We start from the raw sequence: 24,975 nt of genomic DNA, 5'->3' as shown, positions 1-24,975 counted from the left end.
TCTGTGAAGGTTACAGTTACCACTCTAGATTGCTGGACTGGACAATGCTTTATTTGTTTAATTGCCTTTTCTCTATAAGGCCACATACCACTATTAACTGAAGCCAACATAAAATTTCCCCAGTCCAACAATATACAGTCAAGTTATATAATGAACTAGCAGTTGAAGTTAGCATAGGGATTTGAACTTTAAAAGTGAAGTAAAACCATTATACAGACATTCACAAGAAACAAATCTCAGTGCATAAATATAACTATTAAATGAGAAAGATTATGTTCTTTAAGGGAAAATCTCCTTTCTTTATGATTCTTCTTGTGGAGAACAATGCTGCTTTCAACCCTTTGCATGACTGCTGTTGTCAAACACTAAGTTTCTTTCTATCAGCCTTTTTTCTCAGATGTAAACTCCTGCGGTTGATCTCTCCCTCTCCTCACTCTTTCCCACACACAGATTCAGTGGCTTCAACTTGGATTTGGTGAGCTGGCACTTTAGGGAATGTTATCTTGACCTTTTCTTCTTATTTGGCCTGCATCTTTTGTTTCAAACCTCCTGCTTGCCAAGCAAGCTGGTCTCAAATGGATCTGTGCAGACCACTGCTCGCACCATGAGGTCCCCAGTTTTTACCACCAGTGCTCTAGCTCTCCCTCACATTTCACCACAAAGCATTTCTGGTTTTTATGTCTGCATGTACCTGATATGGTCTGAACCGTTCCTGGCTTATTCAGATAACTTACAACATGACTGTAAAACACATCTATGGTTAATGTATGCCCTGAAATCTACACACATTAGATTTTCTTCCTTCTGTTTCTCATTATAGTCTGCTTTGCCCTTTCCACTTGCCCATCTCACCTCTGATACCTTGATATTCTGTCTCCATTCTTCCATTATAAAACATTTCTGGCTGTAATCCCACATGAAGGCTGATTTGTCCACTATAAAGATGTTTTCTCCTACTTCAGTTCTTGTTACCCTCCAATCAAACAGCTCAGCTTCTCCAGCTTCACTGGAATGAATGCCTGCAATATTGGTTAGCTTTCTGCTCTCTTCATTTTTCTCCTTAAATTATTATTCGTTTTCTCCTTAAATTATTATATTATCCTCCTGCCCCCAGCTTTTCTTCTCATCATTATAGTGTGTAAATGGCCATTATCTTCTCTCCCTCTTTTTTTTTTAATTAAAGTTTTTCATAGACCTAATAATTGGTGTAACTCAAGTATGAATATCATAATTGGGTTTAACTGCAAAATCTGAAAAAGCTCAGTATTTTGGGGAAAATATGCATTCTCCTCAGTAATTATTTAAGGTTACTCAGATAATTTTATTAATTCACATCTTTTCTATTCAAAGACCATCTTTATATATAGGATTCTACTAGGTATAGAGACACACACCTGGAAGAAGATAAGATAAAAATAATACTCTATCTGGCAACTATTCAGTCATTTAAGTAAGCTTAAGTGAGAAACTAATGAGACTGAAATCATGACCTACTCAAATTATCATTTCTTCTAATAGTCTGAAATACTATCTTCAGCTTCCACCTACATGCTGCTAATGACAGCCTGGTTTATTTTGTGGTTGGGATTTTTGTTGTTTCAAGCATCTTCACACTTTGACCTGTATCATGCCTAGGCTCCCTGAGCACCTTACAAGCATAAAAATCTTTCAATTTTGTTGTGAGTCTTGGTGAAAGCCTTATACAACAATCAGAAAGTAAAATGCTACAAGAAGTATTTATCATACTAATCTATGTTGTTTTTTTTTTTACTAATTTTGTGGATTTTTTTTTTTAATTCATCTTTAGTTATTTCTGTATGCATTATCTATGCAGTTCTATCAGAGTAGGGTAGAACCCACAGGCTCAGCTGCAATAGGAATAATAAGAATGGTTACTAAATCTGCCATTAATCTCTTGTGAATACAATGGGACTCTTGGAAACTCTGTGCATTCTGAAACCGCATGCAGTTCTATTTATACAACTTTGAAAAAGACTATATGCAGCCTGTCTTCTTTTTTATGAAGATAAAGCAACTTCCTCTTTGCACTGTTTGGGACCAAAAGAGAGTCTTTTTCTGAAAATAGAAAACCTTATGAAGACTTCATCTCTCTAAAGATAGTGCATATTACAAACAGATCTTGTTGTGTTTGTAATTTTATCTTGAGTCATCGATTATATACGCTAAGATTATACTAAAATGAACTGCAATGTCTGTTTTCAATAAAGAGTATCTTTTCTCACATTTAGAAGTGAAATGTGAGAATTTCTGTATGTAATGAAACACTATTTAAGTTTGAATTCTGTAATCATGTCCGCTCATAGAAGTCAGTAAAAATTCTAGTTGTTCAGTATTTACAGTGCTGAAACAGTTTAAAATCTGAATTCAAACAATATTTAATATTCAGTATCTTATGAATTTTATTACTAAACACCTATCCATTCCAAAGCACTGTTCAGTTCAGGATTTATTCAAGCACTGAAGTTGATGATAGCATCCTATAAAAGACAATGGTGCACATTTTCAAAAGCAGTTTAAATTATTTTAAATTATTGCCGGGGACCAGCAGAAAAATCTGAGCTTGTTTTATGCACTCTATAATTAATAATCACAGCTCACTACATTCTTACAATATGCCTAGTTTAATCTTTAGCTAATGAGCAAGTTTCAGACTGAACCTTCAAGCAACATTTAAGCAAAATCTTTAAGCTGCTACCCAGTACTTCACATGGTGCAGAAGAGCAGCCTCCAGAAATTAATACCTATTTCTAATGGAATGTCACTTTAACAAAATTAACCCTATGATCTTAATTTTTATGTACTTTAGATCAAAAAAATATTTAAAACAAATCAATAAGAAATTATTGATCTCCAGCAGTTCTCTAGCACAGAAAGGATACACCCATTCCAGTTTAAGTCTCTTGGCTGGTAGCTCTACTTTTGCTTCCAAATTATAAGATTCCACTTGCTCTTTGGGCATGTACATGGTAACAGGACGTCCACGAAGAAACATTTTAACGTATCCTTCCTCTACAAAAGGCCAGAAATGTTGAATGTTACACAAAACCAAAAAAAAAACCATCAGTGAAGAACTCCAGTGCTCCTCCATCCCTTCCCACTTAACAATTTGGTGCATTACAATTACCGAATGACATGCCATCTCAAACTCAGGAATTAAACATGTTTTTCAGTTTGTTTGTTGGGATTTTTTCCTAAATAATAATCACTAAGTGGAATTTTTTTTCTAAACATACAAAGTCCCTTTTTCCTCTAAATATTTTGAGCAGCAGAATTAGAATTAAACAATGTCATGGAGAACTACAAAACTGGAAGTATTGAGACCAAAACTTTTTTCCTTTTTTTTTTTTTTTTTGGTGAAAAATACTACAATATTACATTTTAAAAAATATTTTTTAAAATAAAGGGGGAAACATCAAAGATTACAATTAACGCAGAAATGCCACTTAAAATTACTTTTATTTTTAAATCAATATTTACAGTTGAGCATCAGCATCTAAAGTATTTTCCAACACTCAGTTGCATTCTTTGCATCTCAGTGTAAAGACATGCTTTACACTTGATACAGTGTTAGAGATACATTCGAAATAAGGAACAGAAGCAATTAGTAAAAGCAACCATGCTGATGTACATGCAGAAAAGATGTGCTTTAAGAATTACTAAACATTGAAAAAGGAATGACAACATTGACAGCACATTAAAAGAAAGGAATATGACAAACAGGAAAGAAGCTACAAAAACTGAACTGGCTGACAGAAGTAAACATTTCTAGAAGAAAACACTAAAATTAATCTGATCAACTGGTAAGAAATTTTTGGGGGAGAGAAGGAGGGATTAATAACAGATCTGGAAGTACTGACTTGGGGACTTCATGGGGCTTATAAAACTAGGAGATCTGGGAAATGCCATGAAGGTCTGACTAGGACTTTTGGGAACTGGCAAGGCCAAAGTGGGTTTCCTGTGAACTTCTGATGAAGTTTGTCCAGATCCAGAACGTGCTGGCTCTTGCTGCTTCATCGGCAGATCAAGGAGTTCAGCCTTGTTCTCATGCGAATCAAGCAGTTTTGGAGTCAGTGACATCTGTAGAGTTACTAGACAGAATAATCGTGGGCACAGAGGAAATGGAAGGGCAGAAGTAACAAAATCATGTAAATAAAAAAAATAAATTATACAATTTAGGACTGTTAAAATTATGATATGAATTGTTAAGTATCATTACAACTAAACTTATTTTTTTTTAATTTGAAAACTAAGGCTTTATTTTAATTGGAAATATGCACACACTACAAATCCTCACTAAATTAACAAAAAATATTGGTTGAACAAATAAACATCATAGCTACGCTGTATTACCTAAAAATATGTGTATTTTTCCTTTAGACCAATTGATTCAGAAAAAAGATCTACCTGATCTGTCACAGTAAAGTTACAGCAAGGGCTCTCTAGCTTCATTTACAGAATTCATACATACAGTGAAAACAACAGAAAAATGAATGCTAAAACGGAGCAGTAATAATGGTGAAATAATGGTGACAGATAGTTGGAGCTTAAGATGACAGTAAAAATGCTAGAATTCTATATAAGTCTATATAAAAAATGAAAATCTTCTCCAACAGATCTGTATTGGAAAATAAATGATAGAGGATAGAGCATTAAATAGCAGAGCATTGCAGCACTATTTGTACACGCATGCAGCATCTATTTAATGAGCTTGCAACACATGCCAATGCTACTGATACTGGTGCACTGGAAGCCATTAGATTTTCAGCAGTGACTACACTTGACTGAGATTATAAAGGCTGAGAATGAACGAAAGCTTAATTTAATGAACTGCTTTTCTCACCTGAAACTTAAGGGACACACAAAATCCACATAGATGTGTGGTGTTTAGCCATCTACAGTGGAAGTACCTAGTCACTCAAAATTCCTTTTTAGAGTAAATGTGAAGGAATGGGTACTTCTGGACAAATTAATAATGTGTTAAGGCAATTGTCCAAAAGCAAGCACAGTAAATTATACCAAGTAAACTATGCATTGTGAACCATACCAAATATATAAACTAGCCTTTAGAATGCCTCTATGAACTATAAAAAGGAACTGAGGATGACTGAGTCAGGCACAGAAATTCATACTGTGGTTTTATTTCTAACTTTTGGTGATATTAGTTGCATCTGTACTGAGTTTTGTTAGCAAGCCAAACACATTACCTACGTAACTAATCTACATCCCTTTCCTTGCATTTTTCACTACTAATTTTTAAGACAGCAGAGTTCTAAATGCAAAGATATAGATGTAAGGACAGACATTGATCAAACTACAAAGACAGACCAATGGTGAAACTTTAAGACAAATGTATCTTCTACATCTGTAAATTTGAAATTGTTGTAGAAAATAACTGCAAAAATTAATAGCTACTGAACTGAAATAAGAAGGCATGTGAATGCTAGTAGGATCTGCAAAGGAGACCACTACTGATTGCACTCATAAAATTGTAACAAGAATACATGGAGTTAGAGACTCTCTAAAAGACTTTGACTTGAGAACAAACATTCTTTGTGAGATTTTTAGATTTGTTGCGAAGCTGAAAGACACTGATTAGTGGAAAAGCTGTTAGAACTTAGCTATTTCTAAAAAGCAAGACAAAGTCTGTGATTATATCACAGATATAAACATGCATCAAAAATGTGCATATTTACACTACTATTTAGCTAAAGCTGTAGAAAACAATATGGTATGTTTACCAAATGTAACTGCTTTATAACATGGAGCAAAAAGCGTTGAGAAATTAGTTGGAGGCTTAGATCTCTTTACTGAACATTCAGAAAAATCTACAATCTACTCAGTAAGAAAAAGCAAGGGGAAACGCAAGGCTTCTATAATCATGTTAGGCTAACAGCGAAACAGCCAATCAAGGGGCAAATTCTACATGAATTTTAGCAAAAGTGCAGAACACCATTTCAAACACAGTGAACATCAATGTGTTGCCATATAGCTCTCTCAACATATATTTTCTAATTCAAATTCTTCTAAAAAAGTCCACAGGAATCTAAATTATAACCCATTGTTATTACCAAAGTGCACCTGAGGGTTATAATTCAGCACATTATATAATAGATGGTATACTTTTGTTTCATTCAAATGAACTTGTGAAGTTTTAATATTGCAAAATGTGCACAAGTCAGAAAACAGCTGTTTATACATCAAGCTTTTACCCCACTGGTACCATTTTGCTTCGAGAGCTATGAGGTTTTGGAAGTGAAGCCTACCTTTGCAGTGTGTCACACGGCGTTTCCCTTGTGATTACAGAGACAGAGACAGAAGGGCTGGATAAAGATGTGTTTGAATACAATAAACTCACTAAATACCTGCTCTACAGGCTGTCCGTTCATATTCTGCTGGAGGCTAACTTGGCCCTTGACAAAACACTGAGCCATACTCCATACCATATGTTGTGTAATTACAGTCTAAATCCTTTTCCTCCAGCTAGGGGCTCTGTTTAGTTTTTCTATCATTAAAATACAAGCTTAAGCTCCATTATGCAACCATGTGATTAAAGTATGTAAACTAGATAGCATAACTTTCTTAGAAAAAAAATCATAAACTTCAGTAGGAATTTTGTCCAGGTGAGAAGGGTAAAAATAGTGTCACACCTGTTTATTTACTGAGCTTTATCTACGGGGAAATTGTCAGAATAAATACTATTCAATATACTAAAGAGAAATGTTATGCAAGAAAAGTGTGTTCTCTGTGAATCAGAAGTTCATGTCCCTTTAATGAAAACTGAACCTTGACTGTATTGTCCCAAGAGACTTAAGTGCTGACTTAGTTTTACATATTATTAAGTTCAAAATTGGTTACACTAAACTTGAAGCATAGCTTAAGAGCTTTGTTGGATGCTGATCAATCAGCAGAGTAAATAGAAGTGTTTCTACTTTTTCAGCCTAATGTATGATTACTGGCATGGAACTATACACAAAAGCAATACGATACATCTGATACATGAACAGGCTTTTTTCCTTCCTTATTTTGTTAAAAGAAAGCTTTTATTTTAGCTGCCCTTGTTTCTTCAGAATTAAAAAAAATAGTTATATATACATATGTATATATACAGATTGGTATCTTCATTGAGATTATTCAAGTTTTCTAACTGTCTATCAAAGACAGACTCTACTATTTCACTTTCAGATTTTTTTTTTTTTTTGCAGGGATAATACATAAGTAGGAAAAAAATTAAGTGATTTTCAAATTTAAAATAGAATTCCAAAATTGTAGTAACAAAATGCCTTTTTTATTTGTAATTTGACAAATTTTATTATAAAAGGCATTGGGACAGATTCTTTAACAGTCTTCAACAGTAGTTCAGGGCTCCCTTTTATGCCTAAATTAACATGACAACATCATAGTTGGAGCTTGGCATACGCTGCAATTAACAAAAGCTTGATACTGCTTTGAAAACAAAGACATCTTTGGGGTAAGAAGACATGGCCTCTTTCTTCTTTGTTTTCTTACAAAGAATCTTAACTGTAAAGTTAAGCCATTGCTTCAATAAAAACTGAAGCAAACTAATCAGTTTTTTTAAAAGAAACGTCAGCAGCAGCCTGTATCATGTTTAAATTCCCAATACCAGTTTCTTGACATCCACATTAGGAAAAAAAAAATCTATTCTGTTGTCAGTTATTTGGTTACAAATCTAAAATTCTTAATATTTCCTACCTGCACTGAACATTGGTTCCTTGGGTTTGCTGTGAAAATAATGAAGACATTTCTGTTTTAAAAAGCACACACATACAGTTGGCACATATAAAGTTATAAATACAAAATTAAGGATACAATATAAAAGATGTTTTCCTTCATGTAAATAAAAATACTTTTCCAATTCCATTACTCACAAGGTAAATCTCCAGACAGACACAGTTAAAATCAGTATACATTGTGGCTCTTTAAAGGCAGATATTAAAACCTTTACACTCAATTCTCTTTACCTTCTCAAAACTATAGATTTTCTTCTACTAGCTACCAAATTTTCTTTTGCAAAGTTATTCCAGCTATAGGAGGACATGGAAACTGCTCATGAGTAGCTGAATCAGTTTTTATTTCCTGTCAGTGAGATCTGTTACTCTAAAGGAGTCTACAACTATAATTAAAAGCTAGGAACATATTCTTTACTACAATATCTCTCTGCATATGTGAAGCAGGGTGGGCTACTGTAACCCTGCATGTGTGGGTGTTTGCTTACTTCATGGCTTTACCTCTCTGGATTTAAGGATCAAACCAAAGTTTGAAGCCTGCTTTTTCCATATCATAAGATATAGAATTGCCCGATTGTTTCTTTGTGACTGGTAAACCCAATAAAGTACATGTCCATTGAGATTACAATATCTTCTCTTTCTCACTGCACTGCTGCCTGAAAAACAATTTTGAATCATTTTTTCTTTTTGTCTTGAGAAAATATTTAGCAAAACTTGAGGAGAAAATACATGAAGCATGTGGAGAAGAAAGAGGCACTAAAGCTGAGCAGGTCTCTGGATAGTACTTCCCTGGCCAGAAAGAAACAGTATTTATCAAGAAATGCTAGTCATTTGGGGTTTTTTTTGTCCTTTGCCCCGGTATAATCAGACTTGAGGGTGTTGCTTTGATGAAATAGGAAAGTGACACAAAGCTATACTATGGAGTTATTTTTTCCTCCCAATTCCATTATGCTTCTATCCTGTAAAACTTTTGAAATAAGAAATTACTGTTGTATGTTTCTTAGGGTGACCCAAAAAGGATTGAAAGCCCTGACATTCTGATGGAAAAATGCTGAAGCATGAAGTATCCCTAAAGCTGCAATGTCATCTCCTTTGCTAGACTGCAGTGGGCAGGTAAGGAGAAACCAAAAAAGAAACAAAACTAGGCTGCATTTTTGCACACTTTTTTTTTTCTAAGCAAAAAGCTTCTCTCTACAATAGATGTTGTAGCAAATAGTGTCATGGTATTTTTTCTTTTGTCAAGATTTGACAGTTATATTAAGAATATTACATCTACTTAATGATGAAACCAACAAAAAAAAAATCTACTGATCCTAACCATTGGTTTAGCAGCTCTTCATAATATCAGCTTTGAATAAAAATTCATGTTTCAAGCTAGCACACACAGCCAATCTATATAAATAGCATGAAGTGTTGGCATTGTTAACACTAAGATTAATATTTTCTTTTATGAATGAAGATATTTTTAGCAAATAAAATCTTTATTGGATGGAGCACTACTCAGAAATGGTGCCACATTAGAGACAAAAGAGTCTAGCTCAGAACAGACCATGCTGACTTATTCAAGCTAATCAAGCTAATGTGAAAGGCTGATTCATGACAGTAATAAAGCAAATCATGTGTGCTTTCTAATTATACAAGCCCTAACCACACAAGAGCTCAGAGCTCTGACTGCTCTTTCTTCTTCACGAATTTGAGTCACTTCCTACTTAACTAATCCTTAGGAAGGCTTACCCTTGACTCATAGCCACAGGGAGTTAGGACATCCCAGAGTAGCACAGGAGATTATGGTCATCTCCTTATGTGTAAAGCTCCTTAAAAATCCTTTCCATAGCAGTGTTTTTGCATAACAGTCTACAACTCTATACACTTTGAAAAACAGTAATTTCACAATTGCCCTTTTAGATTCCTGACATGCATTCAGTTCTAGGCTTTGTACACAGACACAGAATCATAGAATACTTCAAGTTGGAAGGGACCCGTAAGGATCAATGATAAAAGAATAAGACTGAGTAGTTAAGTAACACCCTCTTCCTCACACTTTCACATGTTTAGTTAGCTTTAGGAGGACAGCTTTAGCCCTCAGTGTACATAATCATGCTCATTTTCCTTCCAGTCCCACAAATTTTTCTTTATATTTTGCATAGTGGCCCAGCTTCAACAGAAAGCATGAGGCAAGTCTTTAGCCAGCCTCTTCCACAGGATAAGGACATTCTTCAAGAAGGTGAGAGCTGTGGGGCTGAACATCCTCAGGCTGCAAGTAACAGAATTAGAGAAAATTCTCCAATCATACAATGATTGTTCTCATAGTGGCCTCACCAGCACTATCGCCAGCTAAGACAATCTAAGGAATACTCTGTTAGTTCCTTAGGAGCTAACCAGCACTTATGTGCTGGACCTCCTCCCTGAGTCCAAGCATGTAATTCCTGATCAATGCTGTTGCTGAGCCCTTTGTGGCCTAATAACTGCAGAGGCACATAACCACTGGGTTTCTCTTAGAATGGTATGAAAAAACTAAGTGTATCTCAAGTACAATGATCAGCTTTGGAGCTGATAACCATTAATTATGATGGAATGTTTTTATCTCTCAGGTATTTTGGAATCCATTTTTCACATGTAGCTCTCTACAACAGGATGTACCTTTATGCAGCTGTTAGAAGTCATGAACAACCTAATTAATATTCTTACCTTATTGCTTTAGTAGTTTTAACATGCAACTAATTTCAGATAATTATCACCTTTTGCAGGTAGCTGGAACTCATGTATATCTTCAAAAAACAGATTTTGAAAACTACTGTATTTAGATTAAGAAAGGTGTACTGCACAACATACACAGAATTTACCTTTGAGGGACTTGACCTAATGGAATTTTTTTGTATACAGAGAAAGGACACTGCAGGATCATCATATGTTTGTTAAAGCTTTTTTCAAAAAAATCACAGTATACAACTGCAATAAATTGAAAAAGTAATGATATGCACCATTGGGAGGTAAAATATGTTCATATTCCTGAAAAAAGTCTATCCATCCAATTATAGAAACTTTATGACGTTTCCCTAAGAAATTTGTTTTATCATGACTTTTTGTAATCAATGAGGTCTCAACATAAAGGCCATTGCTATAATTTGACATGTGCAATAGAGTAAGAAGTTATACATACATGCTAAATAAAAAGCCTTAGGAAAAAATCCATCATTTTCAAGAGATCAATACAGAAAACAGCAGCTCCTTGTAAATGACTTAATTTAGGCAACATAGCTGCATGAAATTATGCACTATTGCAATATTTTACAGTTTAAGCTACAGCAAGCTTTTATTTTCTTTGCAGTCCCTTTATGGGTTGTTAATTTTTTGCTTAGTTTTACTTTTCAAAGCTTTCATGCTCACTTGGGTTTGCTGCTTCAGCCATTCTGTCAGACGTACCAGGGTATACATTCTCTATGCTAGAAGGGTATGTGATGTTTAGTAACAATTTTGTTAAATGGCTTCTGAGTAATTCAATAAAAGACTGGGTTTCCTTTCAAAAGCAGTATTTATGGATTACACAGAGTTAATTGCTACAGTAATTTTTTTTTTCAATTTTATTTCAGTCTTTCAGGAATTTTATAAGCAGCCCAATGACAGAGCAAATAAATTAGGTTATTATGTGATCTTCATTACCGTTGTGTTTCTATAGTCATATCATCTGTGAGACAGTGAAACTGTACCACCAACACCATATGAAACTAGAATAGGACCAGTCAGGTGAAACAGACAAGACTAAAATGTAAGAAATACAGGAAAGAACGAGTTGGCCAATACTGACAATGCTGACAAATGTCAATGCATTGGCTATTGCTCAAGGTCATCCTAAGTCTGAAACCCTTGGACATCACATTCTCCCTTCTTTGGACTGTCAACAGCACAGAGAAGCATCATCAAAGATACAGAGACAGGCATGACTTTATTCCACTTCTTTGCATAGTACTTGCCTGTAAGCTTCTCCCTCCATTTCTCTTTATTTTGTCTCTCACATTAAGCCAGTCATTACTCAGAGACTGGCTGGAATGAGTGATGAGTGATTGCTTTCCATACCTTTTCTTGATTGTGGGTTTGGTTTTTTTTTCCTTTCTCTTTCCTTCACTTATTAAACTTCCTTTACTTCAGTCTGTGAGTTTCCTCACTTTTATTTTTCCTATTTACTTCTTCTGTCTCACCAAGGAAGAGGCAGTGAGTGGCTGTGTGGCACTTATCTGCTAGCTGGGGTCAGTGTACCACAACCAGGAACCTGAAGAAGTACATGTCAGGAACTTGAAGTCCAAGGGAAACCACTAAGATAATGGAAATTTCATGTTCAGTAACTACAAACTTTTCTGGGCAACCGAAGGTTTCACATAGTTCATGGACTGGAAACAAAGCAAATAAATTTAATCTGAATTTGAAAATCTGTTTATTTGAAATGTTTTAACATATTTTTGTGTAACTGTCGAAGCTTTGTTTTTTTAAAAAAGCTCCCAATATTTGCTAAACTACAGAAAGTAGCTTCACTAAAGAAACTAATTTGAATATTAGGACAGTAGGCAGACAAAAGAGATAGATATTTAGAAAACATTACCTTTCACTATTCTTTTTACCACTAGATGAACTGCTGGTGGATCCAGTACGGTTGCGACTCCCTTTGGAATCTCCATAGCTTTCCCTTCGGCCACCTGGGGACACACGCTCAGCTGAACTGGTTCTCTTAATGGTGCTAATAAAAAAAGAGCAAGTTTTACAGTGGCAGGTGTAAAAGCATGTATCTCTACAACAAGTATTTCTGAGAAGTGCATCAACCAGAATGCTGACCCTAAAAATAACTACAACTTTGTCTTCCATCATAATTTGACCTCTTAAAGAGCCTACATAAGAGTTTTATTGAGTACCTAGTGCAACAGAGAAAAATAAACTTTTTCCATCATCATAAAGTAGAAGATGGGCTAAATCAGTATCACAGAGTAGTTGCAGTATCTATTTTCTAGGTCACATTTCAAATCTTTATCACTCTACACTTCTGGACTTTTGGATTCTCTTAAATAAGTGAAAGATTTAAAGAGAAAGCATATTATCTGATACCTCCAGCCAGACTATAGAGAATGCCAAAAATATGTCAATATTTAAGTAACAGCAATCTAACTTTGTGCCTTCATTCAGTATCAGTTATTCTGGGGTTTACAGTTATGTTTAACATACCCCAAAGCGCAATTAATGGTGAGATAGTCTGCATTTTTTCATTAGCTTGTCAAAATTGCTCCTACTTACATGTATGAACAGATTACACTCCCCACAACTCCTGACAAGGCCTTTCTCAAAGGCTTAAAACTTGCCTTACTGTCTCATTCTTTCAGCATCCTTCCTGCCAAGATAGCTACCAGAGAGCTCTTGTATGATTTTATGGCACCCCTTAGATATCCAGCTCTCTCTAATGAGAAAACGTGAGCCAAAAAACAAGCAGTATCACTTAGTAAGTTGAGAGGCCCACTCAGAGTCTGCAACTAAAAGGAGACAACTTATATTGTTATTCATTAGTCCAAAGCACTTCTCCCAAAAGCAGTGCTTCATAGCAGGAGGAGGAGCAGCTAACGGTGGGGTTGTGAGCTGGGTGATGGTTTTCCCTTTGCTGCGTGCCCTGAGTTGTAGGCAGTGTCACCCAGACTGAGGCAGGAATCACCCACAAGACAGGACTTGGTGTCAGGTTCTGTTTCCCTCACACCCCAGTCCTGCACTGTTTTCTCCCCTCCAAAGGGCCTAACACATGTCCCATTTACCTATAACTAAATGGCTGCCTTTGGCAGCTCTCTCACCCTGGAAGACATGGACATCAATGATTCCTTTCAAGCTCACACCTTTCTACCCAAATCTTACCCACAAGTTCCCTTCCTTTGTGAAGGCTTCCATTCTTTTCGTCCTTGCTCTTTTGAGGCTCAGCCTCATCCTAGTCACTTCTTTTACTATCCCCAGCGTGTGCTCCCTTGACCTCCACACACCTGCAGAGATGTTCTCCTTACCATAAGGCTCATCTCAAGCATCCTTGAGGACTATTCCAAACCTCCCCATCAGCCCTTAACAACTTCCCCTACCCAGCCAGCTCCTCAGTCTCTCTCCTGCTTTGTGCATGGAGTAAGAAAGAGAGGCATTGGTTCTTCAAAACCAAAGGAAATGAGACAGACCTCTCTGGTCAAAAACTATCAGCTTATTGACTGTACACTTTCATTGAAACACTTAAGAAAAAAAATCCATATATATATACACACACCTACTGCCTCATGTCTTTTTACTAGTGAGGAGAGTAATGTTTCAACACATCAGCTGAGGCTCGGTTACAGAAATGAACTGGAGTCTTTCTGTAAAGCCACTGCCCTTCTGAAAGGAAGGAAACCTATCCAAGTAAAGCTCAGTAAAGCATAGGCATGTTAAGATGCATCTTTGGCAGCTTGACAAAAGACTTTTTGGAACATGCAGTGGTAGGACAGGTGTTTAATGCTGTACTGTTTGTATTAAAACCAGCACAATTTAAATTATTAAGATAAAACTTTAAAAACACTGTTTCTGTGGAGAGCTATGTAAGAGAGCAAGCAGAGTGCAAAGTTACACAGAGGCACAGAACAAAATACTTTCATAAAGGAGGGAAAAGGCAGTAAAAAGAATTTAATTTTTGTCTTAATTTCAGGAACAAGTGTCTCCTGTACTAGCCTAACATTATCCAAGTCACATCAATGACAAATGCAGGGAAAAACCTTCTTTAGCAAATTAAATTATATACTGTTAATATTTAACTGTTCTCCCTGTATCTTATAACATGCAATTTAATACTGTTCCAGTTAAAAAATAAAGCCTTGATACTACAAATAAGATAGCTCAATTAGCATGATCCCTTCCACTACTTTATATACAGTACTTGCAAAACAATCCTCTTTGTATGATTTTGCAGGATCAAACCTTTATTTTGGCACCTTTTCCTGGTTACGGAAAAGAAGCAGCATTATCAGCCTGCACTGAAATTAAATTAAGGAAATTACCAAACTATACTAATGTTAGGAAAAAATATAAGTTACAGAAGCCATTTAAAACTAATTCTAATGTTGCTTGGGGTGTTATTTTTATAGCTATCAACATTGGGAAGATGAAATGGTGGATAAAAAATGAACGGGTGGGACTAAAGCTTAAAAGTGTAATGCTATCTTCTTTCTGAATAATGAATTCTCCTATCAGTATAAAAAGTACTTTTGCCACAAGAATAAATTCCTTTTAAACTCTTTTGGCTTAGGTCCATTACTGCTTAAATTAATTAGCATTGCTATCTTCTGACAAATTTTACTTTAAATTTCCAACAACATCAACAAAGACCCAGTGAGAAGTATTAGCAGGTGGTTGGAAAAGAGGATTATGACCTCATTATATTAGCTCAGTTTTGGCATATACACATTTTGGAAACTATAGTGTTAAATATCAGTGATTATATCCACGCCTGCAGTAGCTACACTGTCATCTCAGGAGGAATTCAAAATACAGAAAATATTAATTTAACTTACTGGTTTGTAAGAGTATAACTGGATTCCTGAATCTGGCTTCCACATTAGTGATATAAAAGGAGCATTTTCAATTATTTAGAAAGATAACATTTGGTAACACAGTTTTTAACTTAAGACAGCAATGTGGTCTAATGAAACGTCGCTATAATAAAAACTATGTTAGCATGAGGTAATGCAAATACCATAACTGAAATTATTATTATCTAAATTCTGCATGAGAAACTTTTAAACACATATTTCTGAAATTGTTTAAAATGGGCATAACAATTACAGTTCTACCATGCCCGTGCTTGTACTAAAACAGATACTTTCTGTGTGTTGAACCAAGGCAGAAAGGGAAAATGACAGAGCTTCAACACTACAAAGCTATTAAGGATCCCTCACCTTAGAGCAGGCTTTTTCAGTTTGCATGCATTGAGAAGATTCACAGACCTGCTTAATCCAGATTGAGAGGTGCATAAACAAAGCAGAATAAAAAGTGAATGCGACAATAAAATATGGAAACAAGACATTTAAAGTAAGCTTACATTAAAAGACATAATTGCATGCTTTCAAGGTGTGAAGTCACGTGCAAGATTAAACAACACAGTGCTTATTAACTCAGATGTTTGATCATTTCAAACCATACATTTAAGAACAGCAATGTATCTTTGAATGACAAAATCTCAGCAATGCTCCAATACACTGACCATTGGTAAAGCGACTCAAAAAAAATAAGAAAGAAAATCAAAGAGGCTTTGTGAAGAAACATGACAGATGATCCAGCTAGAAGACAAAGACTATTAAAGAAGCAACAGTAAAGACAAGAAAATAAATCCTCACGTATACATACATGTAACACTGCGTACCATGAATGTTTCAGGTGGTTGCATTACTGAACTGTGGTGAACAAATGTAGCCAAAATTAAAAATATTCATATATACTTCATTACCTTTTTTTCCTCCTTTTTCTTAAATATAAAAGCTTTTTAATAAATTTTTAAATGGTGCACAATACTCCTAAGACAGTAACTGAAGACACTAGTAACATTTTGAAACTTGTCTAGCACTCTTTCTGACCCTCATTTAAATCAATTAGAATAAATTCAAGAATAACATATGACTTTAATTTCATTATGCCTTTGAGCAAAATGCACTAATAACTTAAATTGTTAGAGATACAGCAAAATAGCACTATAGTTTTACTACTCCACTCTCAGTGGAGGGGGATTTGGTTTTTAATTTATATTCTGTTTATTTTAACACATTTTCTTTGAGTGTCAAGTGTTAAACAGAAGACTTAATTGAAGGTTTGATACTGAGTTTTTGCATGTGCCAGTTACAAACTATCGCTGCCCCCAGAACAGAATGCAGAACATTAATTCCAGGAGACTGAACAATTTCCCAGGGGCCATGTGTTTAGAGTTTACAAGAACAGGAATTTATCATATTAAAGTATTTTATTCTCCCAACAAACAAAGCCCTTTATGTTTTCTTTGTTCCAGCTTCTTCTTTTTCATCTCCATTGTTAGAGTTTTGCACCATTGTAATACTTTGCAATCTGCTGGGGGAGAAAGAATGACTGATTGTCTCCTTTTGAAAGGCAAAGTATGTGCTAGCCTGCAGCCTGCAGCAGCATCCCTACTGGGAGAGGTACTGTCTGCATTTGCCTCCCTTATCTTTTTTTCCCTTTTTCCCCCTCAGCTCTCAGAAACAAAGCTATCCTGGATGAATCACAAACCTTAGATTTTAATAAGGAACACAAAACATTACAACAGTGTGCTGGCCAAATTCCAAAGAGAAATTTAGTGTTAAGCAGCAAACTTCAAGCCACATTACATGCAAAAGAACAAATGAAGGGGGAAGGTTCTGCTCACAATATACTAAACTTACCTTATTCTGAATGAAAATTTCTAATAATTATTCTAAGCCCAAATTTCAGAATAAACATGTCAGTATACAGAAAAGCTGGTACTCAAAATACCTTATACACATCTACAGTATGAAACTAGGAAATGTATTGAAGTTAGTATTAAAGCCTCTGGGTAAAGGCTTTTTGTGGAAGTGACTTGGAAACACTTTACGAAGGCGGGCAATTCTTCATTATCTGTGCCAGGTGATTATCCAGGCCATGGCAAAATCACTTCAGCCCTGTATTAGCTGTCTTGCAGGTGGCAGCTGCAAGGTACCCCATCACCAGTCCACAGGCACCCCATCACCTAATTGTGGCAGTGCCTGTTGCCAGACCAGAATTTTTGGTGTCAGCACCACCAGGCTTTCTATCTTGCATTGTACTTCAACCATATACTTCTACAATCCAAATCAATGTATGTTTTGGATTCGTGCTTTTGTTCTATTCAAGTTATTTCACTCCTTCCTTAACTTGGATAATTGGGTATTGACTATACGAGATCTGAATGCTAAAGGGGAGTTCGGTGCCCTCAATTCTAATTGAAGTCAGAGTCAGTTGAGGTTACCCAACACTTTGCAAGATCTGGATCTAATTATCACATCAGGCCCTATAACAACCTACTGATACGCAGTGATACATGTTTTACATATGGAAAACCAATATGCATAGAGGTTAAATGATTTGCATAAGGTCATTGAGAGAATATGTGGCAGAACTCAAATAAAAGCCTGCTGCTTCCACCCTTTCAGCCTCAAGCCTTTTATATTACCTCCAATTTTATATTCCTGACAGAAAAAGTAATTTCCATTTCAAATATTAAATGGGAAATCAGAAAAAGTAGTGAACTCTGAACTGCATCTCCTTGGTAATCCAGCAAGGCAGATAAGCCATATTCCAACCTGTGGGTTCAAATGAGTTAACCAGCACATTTAAATACAGCTATTGTATGAAACGGGATTGTGTCTGCAGACACGACAGCCAGCAGAGCTCTTTCTAAGCAGTGGAATGTGTGGATGCACACTTGGTCCCCACAGAGATTATTTGCATGTATTTATATAAATATGCATGACACTCTCTTTCAAGGGACAGACTGATGTCATTTCAATTGAGCATCATACACTTCCTTATCTAAATGGTGAAAGTATCAGAGAATGGGGGAATCAGAAGCTATTTGTTTGCAATCCCCTTTTCAAAATGCTGTTCAGCAAAACATTTGGGAAGACCTCCATTTACCCAGATGTTTGCCTTTCTTGTAAATACATTAACAGATTAAAAAAAATTGAAGATGATATTTTCTACTTTCAGCAGATATTTGCAATTACTAACAGCAGACCAAAGGTTTAGAAGATGACTCAGAAATAAAAATTCCAAGGTCTTTCTTTTTTTTAAACATTTCTTTCCCCTTTCAAATTTTACTTTTTCCATATTTTGAAAACAAACCCATTTTTTCGATGCTACACCTGTGTTGTATAGGAAAATGGTTAAAAATATCAGAGCAGAAAATAAGTTTTAAAACATCTGTAAACACTTAATACTAATTAAAGCTGCTACCATCTTTTGGACTAAAAGAATACCAAAGCAGGAGTAGTTTTGGAATCAGTTTAAATGAAACTACAGAAACATGACAGCTTAGAAGAAATCAGAACTAAAAATTTACAATTTACAATTGCATACCATCTATAAATTGTTCAACCCTGAGTGAAGCTTCTAACACAAACAAACAAGTCCTACCCCTTAAAAAAAAAAAAAAAGCTCTTCAATCTTGCTGATGTATTTCCAGTACTGCTTTATGCACACACATATATGGTTTCTGAAGGCAAAAGCGTCCAGTATAAATACAAAATGTGAACGAATTCATCTTTATGACTGCCTAATGAATTAATTTACTTGACTATTGGCAAGAAAGCTATTTAGAACACTTAATGCATCACCTTCTAATACTAAATATTTGGAGCACAATTTATTATAAAAACATGAAATCAAGTGATAAGAGTAGAGAATAATTTATCAAAAAAAAGTTTTGTACACTACTTCGTTGATCATGTCCTTACCATTCCACTCTTTCTCTTGAAGTATATTTTAGAGCATTTGAAAAGAATAGCTATTCCATAGCACTTGGATTAATAACTGGAGGTTTTTTTTCACGACATGGAATAACCTTGCTCTCTTAGTTAAGTGCCCCTCTATCTCAGAAAAACTGCCCATGTGTATTTTTTCTTTTCCAAACCTGAAGATACATTTTCAGATTGCATATTTAAAGCATCTTCAGTCTAGCCTCTTCAGCAAAGAGAATTGGTAAAGTGTAATAAAAAAAATATTAAATCCTTATCCGGTGGAAGAACCAAGACAGCAAAAAAATGCTCCCTAAAGACACTCCTTACAAACTATCCCACTGGCACTCCAGGTATCCAGACCACAGACAGGTCAGGTGGAAGGGCTACAGGGATGTCACTGATCCACAGGGATCTTGAGCTAATGCCTACAGGCTGCAGGTAATACCTGATGGACTACCTGAATTACCCAAAGAACTCAGAGAGAGCGAGTTCTTGACCTGCATTTCATTTATCTCATCCTTCAGCAGAAAGTCCTACACTCAGCTTTAGAGATGGAGTGTAGAGACTCCAGAATCACATACTCTGTGCACAAGTGAATCCTGTCAAGGCCTGTGCTGTTTGATGTGTTTTATAATTAGCACTCAAAACTTTTAGTGAATATGAAATTAAGAAAACTATTATAATAAAATGATTTGTAAGAACAGATCTTTTTAAATTCACCACGTACAAAAGTGTACTCCCTTTCATATTTTCTGGATTAAGACGCAAGTTCTTTCACCCATTTTGTAAATTCCAATAATATAATTCTCATAGTGGAACAGTTTATACAGTATTTTCCTTCTTCATCTTAAGGGCTGATTCAGGCTAAAACCTAGAGCTGCTGCAAGCCCCAGTTCATAGGACCTCATAGGAGTTTATTTGTGCAACATAAACAAACTTTGTATTTTCCATTGTTAATTGTGCACAGCACAGCTTCTCTCTTTTCTACAATAATAAAACCTAGATTTTCTTGGAAAATCAGTGCCCTTCAACACAGTACAAAGGGTGGCATATCCTCAGACACCATCTCCCCTTTAAGAAAAATTCTCTTTACAAAAGAGACCTCAGATCTTAGCGGGTTAATGCTCTTATCTCCACAACCTGCTCTCCTCAGGGTTAACAGCATCATCACTATAAAAAAATTAAGGATGACACACAACAAAAGAAACCTAAGGAGAAGAAAAACAAAACAAAACAAAACATAAAACAATGACAAAAAAACCACCACAGCCACCACACTATTATCTTTTACAGGCAAACCATACAGCAGATTAGCACCAGAATAACTGTCACATGTAATCTGAACTTGCTGCACCAATCAGTTTCATTCCTTATAACCTAGATGTATCAAAGACGTAGCCCACTTAAAACCAACTACACACACACAAAGCAAATTGAGAAAGAGCAGTAATTCTTAAAAGGAGTTAAATATATGCTAATGGTAAGATACCTAAAGATGGATGTTTTCATTTGCATAAATATGTGCTAGGCATAGAATTATTCACCTCCCTGAGATGCTTCTAACATTGCACATGCATTTTCTATAATTTTTAGTGGAGAAAAATCACCAAAGGTAACATATTGACAGGTAGTAACAGCAGTTTCTCCACAGACTATTCTCTACTAGCTACAAAAAGAATCCTTTCACTACTTTCTATGTCATGTTGTGCAACACAGCTTGTGTATGCTAGACTGTAGTGGCAAGAAAGTAACACAAATCAGTGGAACAAGCATTGTGCATACTTCCAATACTCATGGTAAAAGCCTTAATTCTAATTAGAACAAATGAGCTTAAAGCCTCTTAGAATGAAATCCATCTCTCCTTTTCATTCCAAACTAAATATTTACACTGTTGCTTTGCAAGTAAGCAAAACTACGTATCTAGCAGCTTAAAAGAGGAGATACCCCATGTTTTCAGCTTCACAATTGTAAGGTTTCTGATAAGATGCATACCTTTTTGCTGCTGGTGATACAGTTTCCTTTCTGGTTCCTGATGGGGAAGGTAAAGAGCTACTTGGTTTCTTTGGTAACACAGTTCCGTTATTAACAGTAGTCCTTAAAGGCAGGGTTTGCACCAGCGGTCTTGCTGTAAAACAAGCATAAACTCAAGTCATTGTTTTAATTTCCTTTTCTCCTTTCTCCAGCAAATAACATTAGAATAATTAGAAGTATCCATGTAGCCAAGTTTCACTATTGTCAAATTCACCACAGATCAGGGTTTTAACAAGAAGGAATTGTTATTATTATTAACTTCATATTATTGTTAATAATTTGCATATATCTTAAGCACAAAATTCTATGACATCTCTCATCTGCAAAACTCTGCCACCACTCAAGGAACTTACTGGCAAATGCAAAGGTAGTTGTTGCCACCAAAACCAATCCTGCTCTCTTAAAAAAGCATCAGTCTCTTGCCTATCTGGATAGCCATTAGAGGAGTGCTGAAAAGGAAGGCAAGGTGCCATCCCAGAAACTCCTGCTCCTCATCCCTCAACGTTCTTGCAGGTTTTCCAGAAGCAAAATATCTATTAAGAAATGACTATCCCCCAAAAGGTCTTCTTTCAAGTAATGTGGGTTTATGTTTGACAGAAAGGAATTTTACCCTGACGTTACCTATGTTGTTGTGATCAAACATTCAGCTCAAAAAACGATATCCATGTCATACCTGTAACTAATATTAGAATAACAGAAAAGTCCCATTCAAGTACATTAGAAATCAGTTGCAAAATCAAACAGTGATTAAACTGCAAGCTATGAGTATTTGAAAACTAGAGTGGACCATGGCCTCAGACACAAACATGACTAGTGCTCTCACTAGAGAAGGGACGAAAGCTTAAGTAACTTGAAACTTGACAGAACTTTGTATCACAAGCCAGCTTTGCAAAGTCTCTGGGCTCAGAAAATAACACCTGAGAGAAGAAGGAGTCACAGGTCACCTAAGAAGCCTAAGATAAAGTTTCACTGAATTTGGAGAGGCTGTCAGAGAGAATACTTAGGAACTACTCTCCAAAAAAAGACTGCTGAGGATAAATAATGTAAAAAGCTAAATGGAAACATTAACAATTGTATACAGACCTAGGCTACGTTAACACATAACTGTAATGCTGAGGGAAAGCAACTCCTTCACCTGACGTTTTCATATGCTGAACAAAAGAAGGCAGACCTGAAAGCCTACTTAAGCCTTGAGAAAATTAAGTCAGTAAGTACAACCTACTTGGGAATGCAAGACAAAGTTTGTCTTGAAACTCTGTTAGAATATACATGTATTTATCACGTATTCATCATTTATTCAGAGAATAGAAATTTATAAAGCAACCTATAAGGAAATACTGAAGGAGTGCAGCTTATTTGGCTTAGAACACTGAAGGATGACATGAAGCTACATCAACTCTCCAGGCTCACTGAGGATCTGAGAGCCTATAATCACAGAAAATTGATAGGGTGAGATCTATCATCCCTACTAAGTTTAGGGGGGAGCAAAATCTCTTTGATTTTACGGCAAGCTTTAACAAAAGCCTAAACAAGACTTAAATGTATTCATCGTGCCTTCCAGCCCTGCCCTTCACGACTTATTTTAACAGGCTAATGGTGTCTTATACAAAACATCTAAATTTTACTGTACTTGGGCTTCCCATGCCTCATTTTTAATTTTTTCTTTTTTTTTAAGGGATTCGTATATCATGAACCTATTTAATTCCACAGTGTTCATTCTTCCAAATTAAATTATTTCTACAGTTTTGTGCTGGATGCTTCTTTCCTGACTAATTGCTGCAATGATGTAATTAATCTGCATGTACAAAACTGATTCTGTTGCATACCACAGAATCACAGATAGCTACACAGCTGAGCATTTGTGGACTTGTTTCCTGACAAAATTTCTGTGGCTCATAAAACTTTAATGAGGCTTTAAGATCACAAATTAGAGCAATAATTAAAGTTAAATAAACAAATTATTCAACTATTTTCCTCTTTTATAGTTATATTTTAAAATGCCTATTAAAAAGTAGCTGGAGTAAACTAACTGGAGTCTGTTTATTAACCTTATGAAACTGAAACTAGCAGCAGCCTGAAGTAAACTCTGCAACCTTTAACTGAGGTTTCACTGCAAATCCACCACCAACCCAGAATCCACATTTCTGAAACCAGGGTTTTAAAGATCTAGCCCTATGGTAGGTTAGTATACAAAGCAACACCACACACATTAAAACTCTATATTATTCAATTAAACCACTGTTTACTCTGGTGCTATTTAATTTACAACAGCTAGTTCACACCAGTGGTAACTGGCATAGCAGCCAAACAACCCCAAACATGTCATTTGCTGTTAGAAGTCAGTAATTCAAACGCATTGGTATTATTGCTTTGTTAGAAGTTCTGCTTCAAAATCTTACCTGTGGTAGCAGGACTGACATGTTTATCAGCCTCAGCAGCAGCTTTTTTAATCATACTCTGATCTACGAATTAATAGGGCTGTTAAATTTATAAACAAACCAATAATTGCAAAAGGCAAGAACAACAAACACAAGTAAAACAAAGACAGGAAGCCATACTGAACTCCACCAGTACCTGAATTAAATAAGGAAGGGGGGGGGGGGGGGAAACAAGAAACAAAACCAAAACACTCCAAAAAACCCAAACCAAACCCCAATCAGTGAGCGAGCTCTACAAATGGGTAAGATAAAAAGCTCACTTTCCATGATGTATGCTGCTTTTCAGCTGCCTAGCTCAATTCTGGACTAAGAACACACACAAAAACTGAAAACAAGCTCAAGCTTTTTCCATTATAGATTTGAAAGCCTGAAATCAAAATCTTTAAATCAGTTTAAGGTTTAAGAAAAATGTATTCTCCTGTCCCATGAAGCTTCTTGTTCCAGACTTCAAACAGCATGTAGGGGATCTTCTTTTTCCAAAAGCACAAACCTCCCCCTGACACACACTACATCACACATCTACTTCATCTTTAGATCAAATTAAAGACTCAGTATATAATACACTTCAAACCTCAGTTTGCACAGACAAGATTTTTGTGACACCTTGTGAGACCAAATTCCACTTTTGACAATTCTAAATGTGGAATTAGTCATTCAATTACAAAAAGAAACAAAGCAGACAGAATCCGTGCAGCCCAAGTGGTAAACCACGAGATGTCACCACTCCAGTTTCACCCATGCCTAAGCAAATCCAACTTAGTCTTACACTAAGTAATTGAATACAAATCATTATAAAGTAGTAGTGTCTACTATAAGCAAAAAAGGCCATCATAGTCTCTACTATAGGCAAAAAAGGCCATCATATGAAATGTATTACATTTGACAAAACAGCTGGAAGAAACAAATGACTAGGGTATTTCAGATTCTGTTTCACATTATAGAGTATGTTCAATAAGGCTGACCATACACTAATGACACAACTGCTATATAGTAAAACTAAAGTTCTTTGCATAAATTGTTACAGTAGCAATTATCTCCAGAAATCAGATGGACTTAGATGGCAATTATCAGGCTGCATTTCAGTAATTTGTAAGGGAAGACTAATTGGCATTTCTAGTCCACCATTTGCATTATCACAGTAAAACTTCTTACACTGTCGTTTCACACATACATCAAGAAGTGTCCATTTAATATATGCATTTACAGGCAAACAAGCAAACAAAACAAAAACCCCACAAACAAATAAAA

The 24,975-nt window shown here is 35.7% G+C and overlaps 1 protein-coding gene across 2 annotated transcripts in view; it reads right to left on the bottom strand.

Moving 5' to 3' along the window:
• EML1 (EMAP like 1) overlaps positions 1-24,975 on the bottom strand; it is a 103,344-nt gene that overhangs the window by 26,159 nt on the left and 52,210 nt on the right. Inside the window, exons 3-8 of one of the 2 annotated variants that reach the window (XM_054400558.1) lie at positions 21,251-21,383; positions 15,698-15,748; positions 12,361-12,495; positions 7,732-7,760; positions 6,285-6,311; positions 2,901-3,030 (exon numbers count right to left, since the gene is read on the bottom strand). In XM_054400558.1, coding sequence (XP_054256533.1) covers positions 2,901-3,030; positions 6,285-6,311; positions 7,732-7,760; positions 12,361-12,495; positions 15,698-15,748; positions 21,251-21,383 — 505 coding nt within the window. The remainder of the gene's footprint in view (positions 1-2,900; positions 3,031-6,284; positions 6,312-7,731; positions 7,761-12,360; positions 12,496-15,697; positions 15,749-21,250; positions 21,384-24,975) is intronic. The other variant, XM_054400559.1, reaches the window with a different exon arrangement.

The sequence above is a fragment of the Indicator indicator genome, chromosome 4, assembly GCF_027791375.1.
Source record: "Indicator indicator isolate 239-I01 chromosome 4, UM_Iind_1.1, whole genome shotgun sequence".
Classification (NCBI taxonomy): Eukaryota; Metazoa; Chordata; class Aves; order Piciformes; family Indicatoridae; genus Indicator; species Indicator indicator.
Note: the sequence above shows the minus strand (reverse complement) of the source record. Positions and strands in the feature narration are given on the sequence as shown.